Below are 26,228 nucleotides of genomic sequence, written 5' to 3'. Positions count from 1 at the left end.
GAAAGGCTGTGACTTTATCAGGAGCAGCTCAGGAACAAGGGGACCCAGCAGACCCCAAATCTTCCTCTCACACCTCAGCCCTGCTCCAAGGGGCTCTCACAGCTCTAAGCTGGGCTTGTCCCAATCCATCCATTTCCCTCACCTCCAGGAGTAGCAGATAAGATGTGCAGCAAGTTGTCACAGCCTCTCCAGAGACGACGAGGAAGACTACATTGATGGAGGGATGAAGGAACGGACTGACAGACGGACAGACGGGTCAGACAACATCGACGGTGGTGGTAGTGGCAGCAGTGCTACCACTGCCTGTTCAAGCAGTGCCCTTTGATCCAACAGAGCAATTAGAGTTTCAACCACCAAAACTGAAAGCTACAGTAATGTGACAGGCTGTGTGTTCTTTCTAAACATGACATTCTGTCAGGAAGAGGTGAAGTTCACCTCACCACCCCAACCACACCCCCCACCCTCACCACTACCCATCCTGTCCAATGGGGGAGACTTCTCAGACCTACACTTTATGGCAGCACTGTATCCCTGGAGCAGACCATAACTGCAGCTCCAGGTCAGCTGATGCCCACTTACCCCCCATATTTAACCGGGACTGACACTTCATAGATCCACACCTAGGCACATAATTGAAAGTAAAATAAGTCTTTTTTTTTTTTTTTGAGACAGGGTTTCTCTCTGTAGCCCTGGCTGTCCTGGAACTCACTCTGTAGTCCAGGCTGGCCTCGAACTCAGAAATCCGCCTGCCTCTGCCTCCCAAGTGCTGGGATTAAAGATGTGTGCCACCACCACCTGGCAAAATACATCTTTTTAAACAGCCAAGGGTCCTGGCATTTGCAGACCTGAGACCTGTCACACCTGCCTTGTGTGGCAGTGTAACTGTGGTTGGAGCTGAGGACACAAACACCCAGAGACCACCTCGGTGCGTGAACACCACCATGTTCCCTGGTGCTGCTGCCAATCTTTCCCGCTGGAAGCTGGGTGTCTTGCAGCTGACAAGAGCTGGACTGGCTGCCAGCTGGAGAACAGAGCAAACGCCTGGTATGGTATAGAACTATCATCCCCAGAACTCAGGAAGTGGAGACAGAAGCATGAAGAGCTGGATCCAGCTCATCCTAAGCTACAGGGAGTCCAAGGCCTTGAGCAGCCCGGGGGGGTGGGGGGGATGGGGGTGGGAAAGGACAGTCTAACAGTCTTGGCATGCCGGCAACTGTGGCTTCTCCTACCACAGAGCCTTCTGGAAGGAGTGGCCACAGACAAATACCCAGGTACATGCTCACAGTCACTGATCTGGGCATCTCCTTTGTTCCCGTGGGTTTTTTGGTTTAAGACTATGATATATGCCAGGCGGTGGTGGCGCACGCCTTTAATCCCAGCACTTGGGAGGCAGAGGCAGGCAGATTTCTGAGTTCGAGGCCAGCCTGGTCTACCGAGTGAGTTCCAGGACAGCCAGGGCTACACAGAGAGACCCTGTCTCGGAAAAAAAAAAAAGGCTATGATATATGGAGGCTTAATAATTTATATATCCATGGCCACAGAATCACCAACAGACCGGGGTCATCAATGTGGGAGGTGTTCCAGGGATCTGAGGGAAGAGGGGACACTGGCTCACATTAGAACTTCAACTCAAGAGCTTTCCTCTGACGTCACGTCTGCATTTGTTTTGCATAATCTCTGTATCGAGGTACATATTTTTGAACGTGAGTTTCAAACATCATATTCTTAAGGAGTGTTTAAAAGGGGTTGGAAGAACAGTACACTTCAGAGAGGGACCAGAGCCTGGCAGGACCCAGCAAGAGGCTACCCCAAGTGTGTATGAAGTGCTAGGCCAGGTGCTGGAATGATGGCTCAGCCATCAGGCGAGCCCTTTCAGGGGATCCCAGCATCCTTGTCAGGTGCTTTCAGTCACCTGTAACTCCAGCTTCCGTGGATCCAACTTCCTCCGGGACCTCAGCTGGAAACTGCACACACATGTGACATACACGCACAAAGATCCACACACACATACACATAAGTAAAATGGATATATATACGTTCATTTTTATTATGTATTATTATGTACTTTTTTACATGTATATATATATATATATATATGAACCTCGGGAACTCTTGACCGGGCTTCCTCAGCCTCTGCTGCCCCCTTGTGGCCAGAATGTGACAGTCCCCAGAGGGCGTGAGCTCTCTGATCTTTGTCACACACTTTGCTAAGGAAGGACAATGTGACCAGGTGATGGGTCTAAGGAGAAATCTGTTTGTCTGTTATAACTGTCCCACTGTGATCGTCGAAAGTTGAATGGCAGAACATTGGTAATCAGAGATCCTTCCTAGAGACACACTCTCTTACTGCCCCAAGCCGGGCTCCAAGGACATACGAGAGCAGGCTGACCCAAGGCCATGAGAGACCACGCAGGCACGCCCGCCTCACCGCCAGCACCTGAGAGACTAAAGATTGGTGTCAACCGAACATGCCAAGGAGAGCAAACTGTGAAGAGACAGGACAGCCCCGTCAGGTAGTCAGCTGCAAAACCTTGCTTCCTCCAGACGCAGGGAGAGCACTCTGGTTCCATAGCCCCCAACACTCAGCAAGTGTTTGGGAACAGCTCAACAGGGTAGTAGAAAGACAAGTTGTGCAGATATGCAAGCCCTTTGGGTCCCTGGGGGATGGAACTTGAATACGTTTACTGAAGACCAAATGGTTTCGAGGTCTGTTTGTTTTGTTGCTTATTTTAGTTCATCCTGTCAGTCATGCTGAGGAAATGCACATATGCTTACAAGTATTTAGACTTACACGCGTGTCATGTTTTTCTAATTCCTTCCTTCCTCATATTAGGCGGCAGCAAAGTTACTTTCCATCCATAGAGAATAAATAATTCATCTGTAGTATCTTCAACTTTTGCCTATTTACGTGATTGTCGCTAGATTTAAAACAGAGGATTTCACAATCAACCCGTGACCTCGACTGTCCAATAAAGACGGTTCAAGTCTATTCTTAGGGTGTGAGAAATCTTCCTGGGAAAGCGATAACCCCCAAAGCTTCCCAGCCATGGGTCTCCCGGGACAGTAACTGATACTCAAGGATCCAAGGACCCTAGGGGCTAGTTATCCATCTCTCCCAACCCTTCACCCAACACAGACTCCCCGACCCAGGCTAGCCCCACCTCCTGTGCCAAAGCCAAAAGGCATGACATTCAAGGTACTGGCTCAGCTCACTGACTTGGGGGAGCACACTCCGATTAAGGGATATTCAAAGGGGCTGGTTTAGCTCACTGACTGGGGCAGGGGCACAGCCTGGTTGAGGGACACTCCAACCCACCTGTATCTCAGCCCTAAGGAATAGGGCATTTCCCTGAACTCCTCCTCCTCCTCCTCCTCCTCTTCCTCCTCTTCCTCCTCCTCTTCCTTCTCCTCCTCCTCCTCCTCCTCCTCCTCCTCCTCCTCCTCCTCCTCCTAGGACAGACTTTCCGGAAGACATCCACACAGTCAAAGATAAACACCACTGGAGTTTAGCTAATGTGATAGAAGTTGATGCTCCTCAGAAACCACTGACCACGCGGTACAAGCCAAGCTTGGTTCCTTTGTGTGCAGAGGAGAGAGAGCAAGCAGGGTGTGACAACCAGTCTCCACTGTCAACTAGACTGGATGTTGAATAGCCCAGGAGACACAGCTCTGTGAGAGTCTGCGTTTCCAAGGATACGTAACTGAGTGGGGAAGAGCCACCCTGAAGGCAGTCACCCTGTCCCATGAGCCAGGGCAGCCAGCAGAACAAATCAGGAAGAAGTGAGCCAAACCTCAGCATCCATTTTGCTTCCTGCCTGTGGGTAGGACCTGTCCAGTAGTTCACATCCCTGTTGTCTTCCTTCTCTGCTGGGATGGACTTCATTCCCTCAGACCTTGAGCTGAAATAAAGCCTTCCTTCCTCAGGTTGCTTTGCTCAGGTATTTGGTTAGAACAAGAAAATCAACTAGCTTGCAATGGCTCCGGGGGGCTCTGAAGTGGGAAACAGAGCAGGCTGGTCAGTGTAGAAGTTCCTGGGCCAGCAATGCTAGCTGACTTTAGCATCCTGTCCCCCACAGAGACTGACACAGAGGCTTGCCTTCATGATGACTGCATGTCAAAGGAATGTATCTTGGGCCTTTGAGAGGTATTTCTGAGTCAACACATGCATTTACAAGGACAGCATGTCTTTGTTCATGCTCATGATCTACCACAGTCTGCAGGTCAGGGCTGTTGGGTGACGGTTGGGATGAGCAGTAAATTATCCTGGCAGCTTTGAGCTCCCCAAGTCTGCACTTTAAAGGGATCTGGGTCATCAGAGGGACACAGCCTTTTACCACTTTGGTCAGTTGAGGGCTGGGGTGGGTGGGAATTCAGAGTCCTGCGGGACCAGCATCGTGAGGTCAGCCCCAGAACCACCACCCTCTAGGGGCCATGTCTCAGCCTCCATGAGGCCAGAGCCGCAGGCATCTCACGTGAGGTGTGGGTAGGTCCCCTGTAAGGAACTGCACTATGAGAAGACAGACAGCGTAATAAAGCCTCTCTGAGTGGGGAAAAGGTCACTTCGGAACTCAGGAAAGGAATATGGCTCACTCTGTTGATAAAAAGGGCCCAACCCAGTCATTATACAGACTACCGTTCTCACTCCAGGCTCCATAAAACATGGTCTGGTGTAACTCCCAGAGTCCTTTGCACTAGCACATTGTTTCTCCCAAAGATGAAGCTACTGGGCGTGGCTGAGGGATGAACTCAGAGATTCATAAGCTTGCCCGTCCACAGCCCATTTTACCCCCATGACGTTTACACTACTGAGAGCGTAGAAACATACAAAATAGATATATTTCGCCCAAATCAATTGTCTACGGATGTTATGTCATTTACTTTAAAGTAACTCTTTGGTGTGCATCACATTTTACCATTATTAAAAGCAAAGCTCACACGTCTAGCATGTGCTGCTTAATCCTGTCTTCATTTTTTTACGTGTACGTCATGAGCATGCAGTGCCTGCAGAGGCCAGAAGAGGGCATCAGATCCCCTGGAATTGGAATTACAGATGGTTGTGGGCTGACACATGGGAGCTGAGAACCCAGCTTGAGTCCTCTGCAAGAGCAGCAGATGCCCCTAACCACTAAGCCACCTCTCCCCCCCCCACCCCTTAATCTGATGCACAAGCCTGTGGCAGTCTAGAAAGAGGTGTAACTCAGACTCCATGTGTACCAGGACAGGACACCACAAGCTACATGTGTCCCGAAGGAAGAGATGGCATTAGACTGTTCAGTATAGTAGCCACGAGCCAGATGATTCTGCTTCAATCCACTTAAATTAAAGAAAACTGAGGAAGGGGTGCGACCCTGTGGTACAGCACGTTGCTATGGGCAATGCTTCCAGCACTGAAGCAAACAAAGGCTGAGGTAGACTGTGTGCCTCACAAGCACACGGTCCTAGGTTCAAACCCTAGCACTGCATAAACCAGGAACCGTGTTACCAGGTGATACCAGGACTAGGGAGCAGGAAAAAGGATCTGAAATACAGCATCACCCTTAGCTACTCCGTGAGTTCGAGACCAGTCTGGGTTACATGAGCTCCTGTCTCAAAAATAAATTAAAGGGGCTGGAGAGATAGGTCAGAGTGCTGGCTGCTCCACCAGAGAATATAGGTTTGATTCCCAGCATGGTGATTCATAGCCATCTGTAGCTCCCATTTCAGGAGCTGTGACGCCCTCTTCTGGCCCCTTCAGGTAGTAGGTGCACCAACATGCACACAGGCAAACACCGGTACACATAAAATTAAATTCAAAACAGGTAATGTTGTGTTGAGTAAGTACGGGCTGGAAACTTGGCTCAGAAGGCTTGCCTTGTGCATACGGAGCCTCGGGTTTGCTCCCCAGCACCTCACAGCCCAGCACGATTGTGGAATCCCAGTGACTGGCAGCGGGAGGCAGGAGGATCAGTTCAAGCTCATCCTCAGGTTCTTAAGTGGGAGATGAGATACAGGAGAACCTGCCTCAAATAAATTAAAACTCAGGTTCCTCAGTCTGCAATGCCTGACAGGAAACATTTCCATTCCCTGGACAGAAAGGCTCACTGGGCAGTGGGGGAAGCTGACCAGCTCCTGGGTCCTGCAGGAAAGGGTGCGGAAATGCCAGTTTTTGTCTGGTACTACTTCCTTTTCTGCTTACAATCAAATTGAATGGACTTTTCTAAAGAGCCTCGATCATTCTTGATGCGTTGAACATGCTTCGGTAGAATTCCTGGGACACAGGGGAAGCCGTGGGAGTGGTCAGGGAACTTCTCCAAACCTGCTTTGTTGGGAAGTAACTTCTCAAGAAGGCCGGAAGTGGGAGGTGAGGCTTACAGTATAATGCTTCAGAAGGAGAATGCGGTTGGGGGACACGAGTTCAAGGTCATGGTCCACTACACGGGAACCGGAGGGCACCGTTGCCTACGGAAGACTCTGTAGGGGTGGGGAAATGACAGGTTAAGAGAGCTTGCTGCTCAATAATGGGGACTGGTGTTTGAATCCCCAGCACCCACACCCAGCAGCTCACAACTGCCTGAGACTCCAACAGCTTCTGAACTCCACAGGTGCCCGCTCTCACTTGTGCACATACTTACACGCAGATGCACACCCGTAGATACGTAAAAATAGGAAACAAGCCTTTTTAAAATGCAATAATCGACATGTAAAAGCTGGCTCTACAGCAGAATGGAGATTACAAGGAAAAAAAATGAGGGCTGGAGAGATGGCTCGGTGGTTAAGAGCACTGACTGCTCTTCCAGAGGTCCTGAGTTCAATTCCCAGCAACCACGTGGTGGCTCACAACCATCTGTAATGGGATCAGATGCCCTCTTCTGGTGTGTCTGAAGACAGCTACCGTGTTCTCATCATGTACATACATACATACATACATAAAATAATTTTTTGTTGTTGTTTTTTTCGAGACAGGGTTTCTCTTTGTAGCCCTGGCTGTCCTGGAACTCACTCTGTAGACCAGGCTAGCCTCGGACTCTCGAACTCAGAAATCCGCCTGTCTCTGCCTCCCAAGTGCTGGGATTAAAGGCGTGCGCCACCACCGCCCGGCTAAAATTTTTTATTAAAAAAAAAAAAACCAAGCAAACGAAAAATGACCATGAACCTAAAGGGTAAGGCACAAATCAACTTGATCTGAAGAACAGAAAGACGGTCTGGAAATGTGGTAGCCAGCACCTCGTCATAAGGGAAGAAGAGACCAAGGTGCTCAGAGTCCCTGGGCGCCACACCTCATGAGAGTGGAGTGGATACTGCCCTTCTGTGGGTATTCAATGGAGAAGGATGTGCTCAGTGCCTGGGGCGGGGCGAGGAAGGGGCGAGGAAGGGGCGAGGCGGGGGTGGGGTGGGGGCGGGGGCGGGGCAGGCGATGACCCCACTTAGCACTAAATATGGATGGTCCAAAAGCAACTAGACAGAAATTCTTGTTGGTACCAAGCAACACATCTAAAATGGACCCCTCCCAATAGAACAAGGTTTGTTTGTGCTATGAGATTTAAATTTATATATTTGGTGTGGAGATGTGTTCCTGTGCACCGGTGACGGGTGCCTGCAGAGAGGCCAGCCAAGGGTGTCTGATCCCCTGAAGTTGGAGTTCCAGGCAGTTGTGGGCCACAGGATGCAGATGCTGAGATCCAAGCCCAGGTCCTCTGGACAAACATCTAATGTTCTTAACCCCTGAGCCATCTCTGGCCCCAGAGCCGAGCATTATGGTTTTATGTTTTCAATCATTCAGACCCTAATCCTCGGAGAAGTTGCTGACTGTGGTCAACCAGATCGAGAGGATGATAAAATAAAGTGTATAACCTGGTAATTAGATGGTTTAAAATAAAATAATAAGGAGAAGAACAGGGGGGGGGGGGAGCTCAGGGATGGGAACACTGGAAGGGTTCTGGTTTGGGATCAGGGTGGCAACGAAGGGTCTGGACTGCCCCGTTTGAGCCCTGAGGGGTTATAGTAGACCCCGGAGCAACACAGGCAGCCTGAGCAGGCGCCTTGTCTGGAGCAGGATAAAGCAAGCAGTGTCCTGAGCAGCCCCACACAGCCCTTCACCCGCCCACCCACCCCTGCTTCCTCTTCTGCCTCACCACTTCCCTGTCTGCGTGACCATTTCTCCTTTCTCACAAGCTCCAGTCTGCAGTCCCAGCCTCCCTTCTAAGTGATGTGAAGCTGGTAGCCACCCGTTCTCTTCCCACTGAGCCTTTGTGGTTCCTCCAGAAATCAGGTGTCCCTTCCAGGTTTCGCTCTGCTGCTCTGCCAACACTAGGTGCCCCAGATCAGCAAACCAGGCGCGGGAAAGCAGGGCCTTCTCACACTGGGTATTCCCAGATCTCAGCTGCCTCAACTATGGGACAGCTATGGGAAAATGACACATCTCGAGGACAATGGGCTGAAAACACAGACAGGAAACGCACAAAAAAGACACGCAAACTGTCACACATGTGAAACAATGTTAACCCTTACTAATAAAATGGGGTGGGGTTGTCTGTGGTTTGATTAAAAAAAAAAAAACTGTTCGGAGATGAAGTCTTCCCAGGCTGGCCTTAGACTCCAGTCTTCCTGTCTTAACCTCCCAAACCTTAGCACCCAGCACAACTGCAATTTTGAAGCACAAGGAGACATTGTGGCAAGGAATAGAACACAGAGCAAGAACTGGCCACAGTAACACATACAGACACTACTCACTGGAATAGAAAGTCCTGCACTGTGTGCTGGAGCATGATAGCCAAGGTTTAATGACCAAGATTTCATTCTGTGGTCATCTGTAGGCTCGTGAGTTTGACTCTCAGTCTAAGAAGCAGGCAACCACACATACCTGAGAGTGTTATGTACTGCAAAATAGGCTATCATGTTAAAAACTCACACGCTCCTTGACAAGTCTCAGTAAGAAACTAGTTAAAGTGACGAGGGCTCATATGGTAGAGTCCTGGGCAAGCATTTAAGAATGATGATGGGGTGAGGGCTGCAGTGAGCTCTGTAGAGGACCACATGCTTATCACACATGAGACCCTAGGTTTGATACTGAGCAACCCCCAAAACACCTCAAACATCACACATTCTCAAAGTTTAGAGCCATTTGTAAAACGAATGACTGACTAAAATCCCAATGTAAGGCTAAATATGATATATATACATACATATATATATATATATATATATATATATATATAGTTTGACTTCCTTTCTTTTTTTTTTTTTTTTTGGTTTTTCGAGTTAGGGTTTCTCTGTGTAGCCCGGGCTGTCCTGGAACTCACTCTGTAGACCAGGCTGGCCTCGAACTCAGAAATCCGCCTGCCTCTGCCTCCCGAGTGCTGGGATTAAAGGCGTGCGCCACCACCGCCCGGCTATAGTTTGACTTCTAATGCAGTGTAAACAAAGGGACATCAATGGGCGCTAGAAATCCTAGCAATTAAGAGATGGAAGCAGGAGGATCAGGAGTTCAAGGTCATCCTCACCAACATAGCAAGTTCAAGGTTATCCTCACCAACATAGTGAGTTCAAGGTCATCCTCACCAACATAGTGAGTTCAAGGTCATCCTCACCAACATAGCGAGTTCAAGGCCAACCTGGTAGGAGTGGGTCACAGTGCCAGTGTCCTAGCAGGCAGCTCAGTACTGCAGGCAGCTTCCAAGATTGCTGGAGGCTGTGCAATCTGCTCCTGCAGACAACTCTACCACCCTGGGCCGTACCCAGTGCCAGTAGCACAGCTCCAAGTATGGCTGAGTCCGAGACTGTGCTGGGTCCTCAGGAAGAGAGAATCCTGGCCATTACAGGGCATACTGTAATCCCAGCACTTAGGAGACTGGGGCAGGAAGACTGGTGAGTTTGAGACTAGCCTCCACTATATGGTAAGGTCCAGGCCAGCCTGGGCTACAGAATGAGACCTTGTCCAAAGGTTTTGTTTTTGGATTTGGTTTTGGTTTTTGGTTTTTGGTTTTTTGGTTTTTTTTTCGTTGGTTGGTTGGTTGGGTTTGGTTTTTTGTTTTCTTGTTTGCTTTTAATAAAAATAAAAGGAGGCAGCATGAACTTTTCGGGGTAATGAATTCCCTTTGTCTTTTTTATAGATGGCTTAAATTTTATGTCTTGACTAACATCTTGACTGTATCCCAGCATCCTTTGGGGGGAGGGAGGTTGAGGTGAATGAAATAGATTGTCCCTTTGTTATTGGTAATGACAATATTTTGCATTTCTCTCTGAAGGAAGGCCAAGCCTCCCTCACAGCACTCTACTAAAAGCAACCCAGCAGGCTACGGCCAGCCTCGTGGTGGTAGAGTATCAGTGGGGAACACAGGAGGCCTGGGGTCCATCTCCACCAGGAGGACTCAGCATCCTGTCCATTCCCCAGAAGAAGCCAGGCATGGAGTCATGTGCCTATGCCCTCAGCGCCCAGGTGGCAGCCGTAGAAGGATCCCGCAGGTTCCAGGCCAGCCAGGACTATATGCACAGCAAGGTCCTGTCTCAAAACACCTTTTAAAAAATAACACTCCCAGGAAGGGCCAAGAAAAGGTCTAAAGATCCCCTGGGTTGCCGAGGTGACTGGTTTCAGTTCTGTTGCTGCTCCTTTGAGAAGTGGGTGTGTGACACCAGAGACTGAGAATCCTCTCCTTGTCCCAACACCTCTGTCTAAGACCTGCCCTTCCTGGGGCACAGTGGCAGCCACTTACCACTCCCAGTCCTGCGAAAAGGAAACCATATTGACAATTAAAAAGACAGAGACTCCCCCATTGGCCCGACCCCCCACCCTGGGCCCTAATAGCAAACCAGCTCCCCTACTGCCAGCTTCTCAGGGAGGCCCCTCCTCCCTCAGTCTCCCTTCACATACAACAGCCTCTCCCCCCTCCATCAGTAGGGTGTCCAGGACATTGTGTGACTCAGGAAACAGCTCAGACTGAGGCGTGCAGCAGGCCCAGGAGGAAGAAGGGCGGTAGAGGCAGAGGAGGTGGCCTGGCCTGGCCACAAGGGCTCCGAGGGTCCTTGCCCGAGAGGAGATCTGGGCCAGGGGCAGGCGCTCTGGAATGCAGCCCCCGTCTCTGCTGCTTCTGCTCTTGATGTTCACCTTCCGAGTCACCCTGACGAGAGGTGAGGCATGGCCAGAGGCGAAGGAAGGGGTGGGGGCGTTTCCCTCTTGGGGAGATGCTTGGTGAGAGCAAGGAAGAAAGCCAAGGCCTGAAGGGCTTGAAGGGACACTGGGGGTAGGAGATTCAGTTCCCTCGAGTGGGGACAGTCTACAGGGAGCACTGGCTGCCTCGGGGCTGCAGAGAGCCAGGCTTTGCACCTGGTGCTAGGGGCGGGGTCTGCTGTGGAACGGGAAGGAGGGCGCCCAGGAAGAAGCCCATGCCCAGGGAGCCGCCAGCTGGTCCTGGAGTAAGAGGCAGAGGGCTCATGGTGTGGGACAGACCGACAGGAGGCAAAGTGGCCTGCCTGCTATGGGGAAGAGGGGAGTGACAAGCACGAGATGGAGACAGGGATGGGCCCGCCAGCTCCCTTTCTGCCAGATGTCCCCACCCCCAGTGGCTCATTGCTGGCCTTTCCTGAAGGAAATCCCTTAGGTGTCACAGCCATTCACATCCCAGGAGCGCCCTTGGTTCCCTCCTAACCCCTGTTGTCCTGCTTCCGGGGGATGGAGCTGGGTTGAACTTGGGAATAAACAGGAAGGGGGTGGGAGCAGTAACAAGCCATGAATGGAAGGCCTGGGACAAGGGGACCCTGTGGAGACTGGGGCTGGGGTGTGAAAGAGAGAGGGTGGATACAGCACCATGCACCTGAGCTATACTGGAGGTGGGGATAGGAGTGGGGGCTGCTGGTCCTTGCCCTGTAAGGGGTTCCTGGTACAGGAAGGGCGAGCCAAAGGCCCTTGGGCTACATTCATCTCATCTTCCAGTCTCTTCTCCAGAACTTCTGTGTGGAGGATCCCCAGAGCCCTGTGCCAACGGAGGTACCTGCCTGAGGCTATCTCGGGGACAAGGGACCTGTCAGTGAGTGTGCTTCGTGGGAGTGGGACCTGGGGGGACAGAGGACAGGGAGAAGGAGGAAGGACCACTGGCCTGAAATGTCCCTCTACCCCCAGGTGTGCCCCTGGATTTCTGGGTGAGACTTGCCAGTTTCCTGACCCCTGCCGAAATACCCAACTCTGCAAGAATGGCGGCAGCTGCCAAGCCCTGCTCCCCACACCCCCAAGCTCCCAGAGCCCCACTTCTCCACTGACCCCCAACTTCTCCTGCACATGCCCCTCTGGCTTCACCGGTGATCGATGCCAAACCCATCTGGAAGAGCTCTGTCCACCTTCCTTCTGTTCCAACGGGGGTCGCTGCTATGTGCAGGCCTCGGGCCGCCCACAGTGTTCCTGCGAGCCCGGGTGGACAGGTAAGCGCAAGCAGAGAGGAGCCTGTCAGTCATTCCTGTTGCTGTGACTAAACTCCCCAGAATGGCAGTAGCTGTCTGAAGGAAGGCTTTATTCTGGCTCGAGGTCTGAGGGTTCAGCATCATGCTAGGGAACTCCTGGTAGAGGTGACAGCCCATTGTTGAACAGACATCAAGGCAGGAAGCCAAAGCTGCCAATCACACAACATTTACAGTCACTCGAGAGCAGGGAGAATAGCAACACTCTTGTTTGTTTGTTCTCATCTAGCTTTCTCCTGTCTTACGTAGTTCAGGACCCTCACCTAGGGAATGGTGCCGCCCACAGTGGGCTGAGCCCTCCTGCATGGCTCAACCTGACCTAGGCAATTCCTCAATTGAGGCTTTCTTCTCGGGTGATCTAGGTTGTGGCAAGTTGGTAGACACAACTAACTAGTACACAGACAGAGTCTGTCCTGGTATGTGGTTTGCTTTCTTTTTATGCAGTTCAGAATGGCACTCCAACAATCCAGGAATGGTGTTGCCCACATTCAAAGTAGCTTTCCCTACCTCAGTTATCCCAATCTAGAAACTCTCTCACAGACATACCTTCTGTCCACTGCAGGTGTCGGGCACACATGTGGTGCACAGACATACAGACATATGCAAAACGCCCATAAACATGGAAAAAATATGTAAAATGGAAAAAAAAGTAAAGAACAGGGAACAGTCGGACCAGCAAGATGGCTCAGTGGGTAGCACCCACTGCCAACCTCGGCAGCCTGAGTTCAACTGTGAGATTCACGAGACATAGTGGAAGGAGAGAAACCAAAGAGCAGAAAACAGGGCTGGAGGTGGTAGCTGGACTGTCAGAGTGTGCGCCTAGCATGCATGGATCCCTGCGCTTGCTGCGGTGGTGCATAATTCAGCTGTAGGGGCTGCAACGCACGTCCATACTCAGAAGTAGATGCAGGAGGATCAAAGTGAGGCTGGACAGTGGCAGTGGTGGTGCACACCTTTAATCTCAGCTCTCGGGAGGCAGAGGCAGGAGGATCTCTGTGAGTTTGAGAGCAGCCTGGTCTACAGAGCGAGTTCCAGGACGGCCAGGGCTATGTAGAGAGACCCTGTGTCAAAAAAGGAGAAAGAAGAGAAGTTTGAAGTCATCTTCAGATACATGCTGATATGAGACTTTGCCTTAAAGAAAACCAAAAATGAAACAACAACAAGAAATCTACTCAGAGGTAAAGTGACCCAGCAGGGTACAACTGCAGGGAACACTTGTCCCAAGTTTTCTCAGGTAGGCTAATTTGTAAACCTCCCGGTTAGCTACATGTGCTTTCCGAAGCGGAGGATGAGAACAGTCTACACACAAGCCTCCCAATGTACAGAATGAAGACAGGCCGAGGAGCGCCAGGGTAAACTGGACTGAGAAAACAGGCGAGAGAGGAAACGGAGGCAGAGCTCCGGCACACAGGACGCTGAGCAAGCTTAGATGCATAAACTCGACCCGGGCAGTGCCTGAAACAGCCCCATCCCACCCCTGTGCCCTGCTGCAGGTGAGCAGTGCCAACTCCGAGACTTCTGCTCAGCCAACCCCTGTGCCAATGGAGGTGTGTGCCTGGCCACGTACCCCCAGATCCAGTGCCGCTGCCCGCCCGGCTTCGAGGGTCACACCTGTGAACGTGACATCAATGAGTGCTTCCTGGAGCCGGGACCCTGTCCTCAGGGCACTTCCTGTCATAACACCTTGGGCTCCTTCCAGTGTCTCTGCCCTGTGGGTCAGGGAGGTCCCCAGTGCAAGCTCAGGAAGGGAACCTGCCCTCCTGGAAGATGTCTCAATGGAGGCACCTGCCAGCTGGTGCCAGAGGGAGACACCACCTTTCACCTCTGCCTCTGCCTCCCAGGTAAAGCCTCCTGGGGCTCTACTGCACCCCTCTCCCCTCAGGCGGGCTCCATGGCTGATTCTGTGATCCTGACAGGTTTCACGGGCCTGGACTGTGAGATCAATCCGGACGACTGTGTCAGGCACCAGTGTCAGAACGGGGCCACCTGCCTGGATGGGCTGGGCACCTACAGCTGCCTCTGCCCAAAGACATGGAAGGGTGAGTGGTTCAGACCAAGTCTGCATAGCAGTGCATGATCCCAGTCTCCTTCCCCAGGAGGTCCCCAATGCCCCCTCTCCATGCCCCAACAGGCTGGGACTGCTCTGAAGACGTAGATGAGTGTGAAGCCCAGGGTCCCCCTCGCTGCAGAAACGGGGGCACCTGCCAGAACTCAGCCGGCGGCTTTCACTGTGTGTGTGTGAGCGGCTGGGGGGGCGCAGGCTGTGACCAGAACCTGGATGACTGTGCGGCCGCCACCTGTGCCCCAGGCTCCACCTGCGTTGACCGCGTGGGCTCCTTCTCCTGCCTCTGCCCACCTGGACGCACTGGTGCAGACGGGGGGCATGCTGGGGGGAGACACTGAGGGCAAGAGAGAGCCCCACGTGGCCTGCTGGAGCCTTGCCCCTCGATCTCCCACAGGCCTCCTGTGCCACCTGGAAGACATGTGTTTGAGCCAGCCATGCCACGTGAACGCCCAGTGCAGCACCAACCCTCTGACAGGCTCCACCCTCTGCATATGCCAACCCGGCTACTCAGGATCCACCTGTCACCAAGATCTGGATGAGTGTCAAATGGGTGAGGGTCCCCCACAGAACCTCTGAGGCCAGCCAAGGCCTCCATTCCCAACAGAGGACAGGCAGGACAGCTGGTTTATCAAATTGAAAAACTAAACCAGGCATGGTGGCACATGCCTGTAATCCCAGAACCCAGGGACCAAAGCAGGAGAGACCTTCAACTGCGTATTGTATTCTGGGACATCTGGAGTTTCACGAGACCCTGGTGGGGCTGAGGAGTTGGGTCCATGGTTAAAGCAGTCGCCACATGGGAGGGAGGACTCAAGTTCAAATCCCCAGATCCCACATAAGTGGCCAGTACCAAGTGGGCAGTACCAAGTGGGCATGAGGGCCCCTCTGTAATTCCAGCTTTAGAAGGCAAAGACAGGGGGCGCCCAGAATAAGCCGACCGGACAGATTAGCTATACCCACAAACTCTGTGTCTGATATAGAGACCCTACTTCATCAAGTAAGGGCAGTGGGGAGCAGCTGGGGGGAATTCCCAGCATTAACCTTGGACTTTCACATTTGCACAGGTGCGTGTGCCCACACCACACATTGTCCCGTCATCCTCCCTTATAAATGCATAGCCCCCTTCCCAGTTCTCTCATTTCCACAGACAGGAGCCCCCCACACCTTCCCTGTCAGCTTAGCCTCCTTGTCCTCTCCACCCCTGACCCCCATGGACTCATCTCTTCTCCCCTCACAGCCCAGCAAGGACCCAGTCCCTGTGAACATGGCGGCTCCTGCGTCAACACTCCTGGCTCCTTCAACTGCCTCTGCCTGCCTGGCTACACGGGCCCCCGCTGTGAGGCTGACCACAACGAGTGCCTGTCACAGCCCTGCCACCCAGGCAGCACCTGCCTGGACCTGCTTGCCACCTTCCACTGCCTCTGCCCACCAGGTAGAACTCGGTGGGACCGTGGGTGGGCGAGTCAGAGAACTAACATTGAACCCAGGGGAACTGCCTAACCAGAGTGACTGGCACCGGTGTCTCTAGCGAGCATCTTTCTCCCCTACGCCCCAGCTAAAACTGGACCCTGAGAAGGGTGAGCTGCCCCGCAGTGGGAGTGTGCACTGCGTAGTTCAGGGATACAGTGTTCCACCCCATTTCATGATCATCACGGACTGTACATCCTGGTCCGCTGTACATAGCGGTTCAGCCAAAGAAGACAGAACGGCAGCTAGTACACGAGTCAGCTCAGAACTCCTACACACACTTAATCACACACTCTCCCACGTAGAGATGAAGTGTAAACCATTGAAATTCCAGGTGGGTGATGTGCTGGACTTGGTGCAATAGGAGAGGAACACTGGAAGGCTGCCCACACACTGGCCGCAAGGCCGCTCTTGTCAGAGAAGGAATCCCCACCTCATAATTAAGAAACTGGACATGCAGAGGGGGAGTGACTTACCCAAGGTCACGCCTCCAGTGAGGAGCAGTGCCCAGCCTTGACCCCAGGGCTTAAGCAGTGTTGACCTCCCCACCCCACCTACTGGAAGCCAAGCAGCAACCGTGGCTCAGGCCACACATAGACAAGCACAGAGACGTAGGAAAACTGTTCAGTCATCTAAGGGACAAGTTACAGGTAGCAAGGGGGTCAAGAAAGCTCTTCAAACGCACTTCCTCTCAGCCCTCTGCAAGTACCCTGTTCCCTGAGCCTTAAGCCTGAGGGAGGCAGACACGCCCCCCTAACTCTGAGCAGCTAAGTCTCGGTGCTCAGCAAACCAGCACAAGCAGGCAGCACAGAGGGCGGGGTCTCCACAAGTCCAAGGCAGAGCTGTTTCAAAGCCCAGGTACCCCAGGCAGAAAGCATAGCCCTGGCTTAGCCTGGCTGTGCCCACTTCTAAACCCCATCTGTGTCCTCAGGCTTGGAAGGGAGGCTTTGTGAGGTGGAGATGAATGAGTGCACCTCTAACCCCTGCCTGAACCAGGCTTCCTGTCACGACCTGCTCAACGGCTTCCAGTGCCTCTGCCTTCCTGGTGAGTGAAGATTCAACCTCAGTCCCCAGGGAACTAGAGACCAGGCCCCTGCCCCCAAAGCCTGGCCTCCTTTCTGTCTTTGAAAAATGAGTGCTCAGTCGGCATGTACATCTGCACACCAGAAGAGGGCACCAGATCACTTTGTAGATGGTTGTGAGCCACCATGTAGTTGCTGGGAATTGCTTCTAGGACCTCTGGAAGAGCAGCCAGTGCCCTTAACTGCTGAGCTATCTCTCCAGCCCAGCGACAGGTTCTTTCTATATCAGTGCTGGGGACAGGAGGCAGGGCCTCACACATGCTGGGTAAGCAGCTACCTCTGAGCCACACCCCAGCCCAGGCTCCATGCCTACTCCCTTCTCACACAGGAAGAAATGAGAACTGGGAGGGAAACTGGGTAGCTTGCCCAGAGCCTAGTAGCCAGCAGGGCTGAGCTCCTCATCCCCCCTCCCCACCCCCCTCTTTCTCTCTCTCTCTCTCTGACCTGTGTTGCCCAAATGCCTGGAGTCTCCTTAGAAGACCCACCTTTGTTCACCCTGTGCCTCTCTGCATGTCCTTGAACAGCCTCCCTTCCCATCCCCTCCCCTACCAGGATTCACTGGCACCAGATGTGAGAAAGACATGGACGAGTGTAGCAGCACCCCCTGTGCCAATGGGGGGCACTGCCAAGACCAGCCCGGAGCCTTCCACTGCGAGTGTCTCCCAGGTAAACCGAGGCTCAGTCCCTAGGAGAGGGGACCATCTGTGCAATCCTTGACCCTTCCCTATGCCACAGGCTTTGAAGGGCCACACTGTGAGACAGAAGTGGATGAATGTCTGAGTGACCCCTGCCCCGTGGGAGCCAGCTGCCTCGACCTCCCCGGAGCATTCTCCTGCCTCTGCAGTCCTGGTTTCACAGGTCAGGGGACAAGAGAAGGAACTGGGAGGGTGTGTGTGAGCGCAGTGGAGGTGCAGAAGAGGCCGCTGATGGGTGTTGGGTGGTTAGGACAGGTAAACAGAATGAGAATGGCCCCTGTACTCTCACCATTGAGAGCCAGGAGCGAGGCTCGGAGGCAAAGGCCTTGCCAAGGATGCAGGAGTCCCTGGGTCAGTGCCCAGCACCACAAAAACCAGGACAGGATAGGTGAATAAGCAAGTGGGTAAAAGCAAGCAATCGTAAACTGACAGCCTGTGCTGGGACCTCAGAATCGGGAAGGTGGATGGCGAGAACGGACTCTGTGAAGTCTGGCCTCCGCTCGTACACCTGTGGCCCTTGTTTGCCAGCATACACACGAACACACACGCACACACACACCTCATACATACCACATACACTCACCACACACTCACACACAAACACAGTACACCCATAGATGCACACACTCACCACACACACCACATTCACACACACACCACATACATACATACCACATACACACTCACACACTCCACACATAACACACACCATACATATACAACACACACACACAAACATACTACACACACACACATCACACACTCACACACAAATACAGTACACCCACACATGCACACACATACCACACACACACAAACACACATACCACACACATACTCATACACACACATCAGATGCACACACACCCATACACATTGCACATACCATACACACTACACATTTCACACATATATATACCACACACATACATATCTTACAAACACACACACAGCTCACACACACACAGAGCTCACACACACACACACAGCTCACACACACAGCTCACACACAGCTCACACACACAAACAGAGCTCACACACACACAGCTCACACAGAGAGACCTCACATATACACAGCTCACACACACAGCTCACACACACACAGCTCACACTTACACAGAGCTCACACACACAGAGCTCACACACACAGCTTACACACATACACAGCTCACACACACACAGCTCACACACACACAGCTCACACACATACACACAGCTCACACACACACAGAACTCACACACACACACACACCTACATCACCTGCACACACACATCATATGCACACACACCACACACACTCACATACCCATACACACACACAAACAGAACATGATCATGCACACACACTCAGAGCACAGCGAAGAACAGCACAAGGACAAGGACATAGGAAGAGAGAGAGAAGGAAGGTGCTATGCACTATGCACGGGGAGAAAGGAAGCCACACCTGGGAGGTGGCCTTTGACCCCTCAGGACACAAAGGGACTTTCTTTCCTCTTAGACTCCTCTCCCCCAACCCTCCCACACAGGTCAACTCTGTGATGTTGCCTTGTGTACCCCCAACCTGTGCCGACCTGGACAGCAATGCCAAGGTCAGGAGCACAGAGTCCCCTGCCTCTGCCCTGATGGAAGTCCTGGCTGTGTTCCTGCCGAGGACAACTGCCCCTGCCACCACGGCCATTGCCAGAGGTAACCCCTTCCAGCCTTCCTCCCATCAGCCTCAGCTAGGACAGACAGCAGGGGGTGGGGTGCAGACCAGTGGGATATGGCCAATGGGGGAAGAGGAGGGAGTGACAAGCTTCCTTGGGAAAGGGAGGGCACAGCTGAGAAGTGGTACCCAAGGAGGGGAGGTTTGAGCATCAGAGGAGAGTGCAAACGTCTTCGTCCCTCCCTGCATAAGTACTTATGGCATCTTTGTGTGAATACTTCCCAACACAGGGTACACTTCCCAACACAGGGCAAGCCGGGTGTGTTATCGCATGCCTGGGATCCCCGGGGAGGCAGAAGGAGCCGCAGCCAAGGCCACATTCAGCTAAATAGTGAGCTCTGAGGCTAGCCTGGGCTACAGGAGACCCTGGATAAAGGGATAGGGATAAGGGGGGAGAGAGAGAGAGAGAGAGACAGAGAGAGACAGAGAGAGACAGAGAGAGACAGAGAGAGACAGAGACAGAGAGACAGAGATAGAGACAGAGACACAGAGAGAGAGACACAGAGAGAGATTAGTTGGTAGAGTGTCTCATCCACAGGTACATAGTAATTTGGAGGCCTGGAGGCTAGCCTGAGCTACCTAAGACCCCCTCCCCGCTTTTTACTCTCATTTTCTCTTTCTTTATTCCTTTCTTTCTCTTTCTTTCCTCCTCCTCCTCTTCTTCCTCCTTCTTCTTCATTTGTTTTGTTTTTCAAGACTCGATTCCTCAGTGTAACCCTGGCTATCCTGGAACTAGCTCTGTAGACCAGGCCGACTTCAAATTCACAGAGATCCTCTCATGCCTCTGCCTCCCCAGTGCTGGGATTAAAGACACGCACCACCACAGCCCAGCTGAGACCCCTTTTTAAAGGAAGTGGGTGTTGGAGAAACCTCAAGGAGGTTACAGTGGTACTAGCTGCTTTTCCAGAGGTCAGGGGTTTGAGTCCCAGGATCCACGTGGCAGCTCAGATCCATCGGTACCTCCAGTTCAGAGACCTCCACAGGCACCAGGCACAACATGGTGCCCAGATATGCATGCTGGCAAAACACCCACAAACATAAAAACAAGAAGTAAAATAACTCTCAATGGAAAGAGAAGTTGACTAACGAGACCCTCGAAGCCAAAACGGAGCCTAAGATCCAGTCAACAAAGCAGGGAGGGAAAGAGAAGGCGTCTTTGCTTCTTCTTTATCACCAGGTCCTTGTGTGTGTGTGACGAGGGCTGGACTGGACCAGAATGTGACACAGAGCTGGGCAGCTGCATCTCCACACCCTGTGCCCACGGGGGGACCTGCCACCCACAGCCCTCTGGCTACAACTGTACCTGCCCCACAGGCTACATGGGTGAGTCTCCCCTATACCACACATACTCCAGCCTGTGGTGCCGCAAACCACGCCTGTGGCTGCAACCTCTTCGAGGAGAATTGGTGTGGGCTGTGGGGAAACAGGTGACTCTTGGGGGGAAGGGGGTAGAAGGAACGGACTGAATGGGAGTTATAGGCTAGGGTGAGCAAGAAGACAGAGAGACAAGAGGACCCCACGTTTTCAGAGCTCACCTGTTCCCCCAGGGCCGACCTGTAGTGAGGAGGTAACAGCTTGTCACTCAGGACCCTGTCTCAATGGTGGTTCCTGCAGCATCCGTCCTAAGGGCTACTCCTGCACCTGCCCTCCAAGTCACACCGGCTCCCACTGCCAGACTGCCGTGGACCACTGTGTGTCTGGTAAGTACTGTCCTCAGTCTGACCCACAACAGGTTCCAGGGACTGGGCTACGAGGGGTACTTTGACTGTAGGCTGGAGATATAGTGCAGTAGTAGAGGGTATGCCTATTATCCATAAAACCTTTTTTTTCTAAGATTTATTTACTTTATGTATGTGAGTACACTGTCGCTGTTTTCAGACACACCAGAAGAGGGCATCAGATCTCACTGTGAGCCACCATGTGGTTGCTGGGAATTGAACTCAGGACCTCTGGAAGAGCAGTCGGTGCTCTTAACCACTGAGCCATCTCTCCAGCCCTCCGTGAGGCCTTAGATTCAATGTCCAGCATCACAAGGCACGATGGTGCCCACATGTAATGCCAGCCCTCGGGGGAGGAAGCAGAGGATCGAGAATTCAAAGTCATTCTTCAGTTACATGTCCACTTCAAAGGGACCCTGTCAAACAAATACACTAGAGGATGAGAAATGGACCTGAGGGTCCAGGTCCTTGCCGCCAAGCCCCAGGATTCACGTGGCAGAGGAGAACTGACTCCTCAAGTTGTCCTCTGACTTCTACACGCTCACTGTGACATGCACAGAACCCCACCATATAAACGTCAAGGTGTATATGTGTATATATACATAAATAAATGTATATAAATATACATTTACTTATTAAATTATTATTATTATTACCTTTTTTTTTTTTTTTTTTTTTTTTTTAGTTTTTCGAGACAGGGTTTCTCTATGTAGCCCTGGCTGTCCTGGAGCTCACTCTGTAGACCAGGCTAGCCTTGAACTCTCGAACTCAGAAATCCACCTGCCTCTGCCTCCCAAGTGCTGGGATTAAAGGCGTGCGCCACCACCGCCCGGCAAAATTATTTATTAAACAAATAAATGGATAAATATAAAAACCAATGCTCAGTAGATAGCCAGACAAAAGTAAGCTGTATCGGTGAGAGGGACGAATCCTTTGTGTTGTGTGTGACCAAGGTCACAGGTCGCATTACAGGCATGGAACCTAAGCCCTCACAGACTTCTCTCTCCAGCCTCGTGCCTCAATGGCGGTACCTGTGTGAGCAAGCCTGGCACCTTCTTCTGCCTCTGTGCCACTGGCTTCCAGGGGCTGCTCTGTGAGGAGACGATTAACCCCAGCTGTGCAGACAGGTAAGCGTGACATGAGGCCCCCAAAAGGAGCAGAGGAACCCTCAGCCTCCCCCATATCTGCTCTACCTATCCTTGGGCTCGGTGCTATCACAGTTCTCTGCCATGTGCCTGCACCTCCCCCAGTGTCTCCCCACACCACACCTGTTACCTCAGGTTACACACTTCCTGTCTCCCAGACCTTCTACCTACAATGCCATCTTTGTCTTGTCCAGCCCCTGCAGGAACAAGGCCACCTGCCAAGACACACCTCGAGGAGCCCGCTGTCTCTGCAGCCCTGGCTATACAGGAGGCAGCTGCCAGGTGAGGTGCCATAGGCCAGATGTGTTGGTGAGAGAGGCTGGGGTGCTCTAGGCTGCGGGATCTTGGGATCTAAAGGGTGGGCCACAGGGAAACTCGGACAGATGTCCACATGAAGGAAGGTATGGATGTCCAGGAGCGTCTCACTTGGGAGTGAGGTGAAGGAAGGAAAGAAAAGCTGGGCACGGTGGTACATCTCTGTAATCCCAACACTTGGGAAGCACAGGCAGAAGGGTCAGGAGTTCAAGGCCAGCCTCAGCTACATAGCAAGTTTGAGGCCATCCTGGGGTAGATGAGACCTTACCCCTACACACACACACACACACACACACACACACACACACACACACACACAGGCACCTGGGAGTGGAGGTGTGCGTGGGATGTATTTCTCATCCTGGAGGCTGTTTTGAAATGTGAAGCCAGAGGTCACCAGCTCAGGCCTCTTGCAAGCAAGTCGTCTTAGAAGTGATTTTGACCTGGTCTACAGAGTGAATTCTAGGATGGCCAGGGCTATGTAGAGAGACCCTGTCTCAAAAATCTAAGAAAAAGAAGTATTTATTCTCTCCTTTTCATTTTGTATTTTTTTCCCCAATGAGAAGAGAACAGTTTTTTTAGCTATGAGAAACCTATTTTGTGAAATTTGCTACTTTTTAAAGTTTAAATACTAAGAAATCAATCTTTTTAAAGGAGATGACAGTCTGCAGAGATGGCTCCTACGTTAAGAGCATGTACAGCTCTTGCAGATCACCTGATTCAGTTCCCAGTGTCCACACCTGGTGTCCACAGTCCCTGTACCCCAGCTCCAGGGAATCTGACCCCCTCTTCTGGCCTCCATGGTCATCTGTGCCCATCACACTCAGATGCGTAACTTTAAAAATAAAAATAAATAAATCTTAAAAGTATAAAAAAAAAAAAAAAAAAGAAGTGATTTTGAGGGAGCTACCATTGGAGAGGCTCTGAGTCCCAGAAGCCTTCTCATCTCCTGTTCCATCCCAACCCTCAGACTCTGATAGACTTGTGTGCCCGGAAGCCCTGTCCACACACTGCCCGATGCCTCCAGAGTGGGCCCTCCTTTCAGTGCCTGTGCCTCCAGGGATGGTCAGGGGCTCTCTGTGACCTCCCACTGTCCTGCCAGAAGGCCGCGATGAGCCAAGGTACCAGACCCAGGACTAAGGGAGGGTGGGGAGGGGTTTCCTCTTTTGACGAAACTTCAAAGCAGGTACACAGCTTGTGTCACAGTCAAAACAGCCAAGAGTAACTTATTCTACATACAGCTCGACACCCAGGACAGTCTTATACCACTCCACTCTTCTATTCAATATCAACAACCCAGACAAGTCTCCAGTTAACATGACCACTCGGGCCAGGCCTCACCTGGAGCCACTCAGTGCTACCAGGCTCAAAACACCCCTGGAGTGAACCAATGTAACTCAACTGTACCAACATCTCCCCCAGTTCTTATGGAACTCTGTGTTGGGCCCTAAGCATCTTCCCACCCAACTTAGATGCATCCCTGTCTGTCTGTCTGTCTGTCTGTCTGTCTGTCTGTCTGCCTTCCCAGGCATAGAGATCTCTGACCTGTGCCAGAACGGAGGCCTCTGTATTGACACGGGCTCCTCCTATTTCTGCCGCTGCCCTGCTGGATTCCAAGGCAAGTTATGCCAGGATAAAGTGAACCCCTGCGAGTCCAAGCCTTGTCATCACGGGGCTACCTGTAAGCCCCAGCCCAGTGGCTATGTCTGCCAGGTAAGAGATCTAGAGGAGCAGAGATGGCGGGCAGGGAGGAGGATCTAGTTTATCCAGTCCTCTTTCCTTTAAGCCAGGCACCCAACCGCCCACCAGGTCAGGCCATGCCACCTCATAAGAATTTCCCAGCGCCATGTTTCACTTCCTCTTTTCTTTCCCCCACCTCCATACCAACATCAAACTCCTTCAACCTCTGCCTCCACATCTGTCCCGCTGCTGGCTCAGTCTTTATCCCACTTCCAGTGGGGAAGCTGACTGCCCCTCTCTGATTAACACCCTCTGGGGATGCCTACCTCATCCTAGTGAGATGTATCTTCCCACCTGTGTCTCAGACCACAGCAGCTCCCTGTCTCCATTGCCCTGCTCCCTGGTCCAGTGTCCCAATTGTTTCTTAGCCTTTGAGCCTCACCCCCTGCCCCTCCCTGCTGATTTGCCTCCAGGGGCCTTTTCCTGCCTCTTCCTTTGCAGGGTGACCTGAGCTAGGGGAGGGGCTTCTCCTCCCTGGTCCAGGAGATGAAATGTTGGGATAAGAGCAGAACCATTTTAAATCCTGTGCTCAGAAACTCAACTTTTTTTTTTAATTTTGTGTGTATGAATGTTTTGACTGTATGCGTACCACTTTCGTGCCCAGTACCGGTCAGAAGATAGATTCAGATTCCCTGAAACTGGAGATGCTGACAGTTGTGAAGTACCATGTAGGTGCTGGGAATTGAACCCCAGGTCTCTGCAAAAGCAAAAAAAAAAAAAAAAATGCTCTCAACCAGAGGTATCTCTCTTGCCTCTAGAAACACAACTTTTTTTTTGGCTTTTCGAGACAGGGTTTCTCTGTGTAGCCCTGTCCTGGAACTCACTCTGTAGACCAGGCTGGCCTCAAACTCAGAAATCTGCCTGCCTCTGCCTCCCAAGTGCTGGGATTAAAGGTGTGCACCACCACTGCCTGGCAAAACACAACTTTTGATCCCCTAACCTACCACTGACTTAACTTTGTAGTCACCAGCTCCGACTGGCTTTTTTTTTTTTTTAAGATTTAGTTTTATTTATATGAACACACTGTCGCTGTCCTCAGACACACCAGAAGAGGGCATCGGATCCCATTACAGATGGTTGTGAGCCACCATGTGGTTGCTGGGAATTGAACTCAGGACCTTTGGTAGGCCAGTCAGTGCTCTTAACCACTGAGCCATCATTCCAGCCTGTCTCCAACTTTTTTGAAAAACAGTTTATTTAATTTTATTTTATGGACATGGGTATGTGTGTCTCAGATCCCCTAGAACTGGAGTTACAGCTAGTTGTGAGCTGTCATGTGGGTGCTGGGAATTGAACCCAAATCCTCTATAAGAGCAGTCAGCACCTTTAACTTCTGAGCCATGTCTCCAGCCTTCCCCCAGCCCCAACTTTTTTATTTTAAATTACATGTGTGAGTACATGTGGGTATGTGTGCGTGGGTTCTGGTGTCCATAAAAGCCAGAGGCGTCAGATCCCCGTGGAGCTGGATCACAGGCAGCCATGTACTAACCTATGTGGGTTCCAGAGCTGGAACACAGGCCCTCTGCAAGTGCAGTGTCTGCTTTTGTGGTCGGTTTGTTTGTTTGTTTGCTTGCTTGCTTGTTTGTTTGTTTGTTTGATGTGTTGGTTTTTCGAGACAGAGTTTCTCTGTGTAGCCCTGGCTGTCCTGAAACTCACTTTGTAGACCAGGCTGGCCTCAAACTCAGAGATCTGCCTGCTTCTGTCTCCTGGAAGCTGGGATTAAAGGCGTGTGCTATCACTACCCAGTTTGCTTTATTGTTCTTAACTGTTGAGCCATCCCTCCACCTCTTTACCCCTACCCACCCTTTTCTCCTTCCTTCCTTCCTTCCTTCCTTCCTTCCTTCCTTCCTTCCTTCCTTCCTTCCTTCCTTC

The 26,228-nt window shown here is 51.8% G+C and overlaps 1 protein-coding gene across 1 annotated transcript in view; it reads left to right on the top strand.

The window, feature by feature from the left end:
* Positions 1–10,882: 10,882 nt before the first annotated feature.
* Positions 10,883–26,228, top strand: part of Notch4 (notch receptor 4) — a 24,152-nt gene continuing 8,806 nt past the window's right edge. Inside the window, exons 1-18 of the mRNA XM_028777988.1 lie at positions 10,883–11,103; positions 11,918–11,999; positions 12,092–12,387; positions 13,917–14,264; positions 14,340–14,462; positions 14,555–14,791; positions 14,883–15,038; positions 15,726–15,920; positions 16,887–17,000; positions 17,590–17,703; positions 17,773–17,895; positions 19,260–19,419; positions 20,616–20,761; positions 20,986–21,138; positions 22,166–22,283; positions 22,496–22,583; positions 23,587–23,737; positions 24,145–24,329. Of these exons, the coding sequence (XP_028633821.1) occupies positions 11,040–11,103; positions 11,918–11,999; positions 12,092–12,387; positions 13,917–14,264; positions 14,340–14,462; positions 14,555–14,791; positions 14,883–15,038; positions 15,726–15,920; positions 16,887–17,000; positions 17,590–17,703; positions 17,773–17,895; positions 19,260–19,419; positions 20,616–20,761; positions 20,986–21,138; positions 22,166–22,283; positions 22,496–22,583; positions 23,587–23,737; positions 24,145–24,329 (2,853 nt within the window). The 5' untranslated portion in view covers positions 10,883–11,039. The remainder of the gene's footprint in view (positions 11,104–11,917; positions 12,000–12,091; positions 12,388–13,916; positions 14,265–14,339; positions 14,463–14,554; positions 14,792–14,882; positions 15,039–15,725; positions 15,921–16,886; positions 17,001–17,589; positions 17,704–17,772; positions 17,896–19,259; positions 19,420–20,615; positions 20,762–20,985; positions 21,139–22,165; positions 22,284–22,495; positions 22,584–23,586; positions 23,738–24,144; positions 24,330–26,228) is intronic.

This window comes from Grammomys surdaster, unplaced genomic scaffold (assembly GCF_004785775.1).
Source record: "Grammomys surdaster isolate TR1022 unplaced genomic scaffold, NIH_TR_1.0 319, whole genome shotgun sequence".
NCBI classification, from domain to species: Eukaryota; Metazoa; Chordata; class Mammalia; order Rodentia; family Muridae; genus Grammomys; species Grammomys surdaster.
The sequence above is the reverse complement of the archived record's forward strand: the minus strand, read 5'-3'. Positions and strand labels throughout refer to the sequence as shown.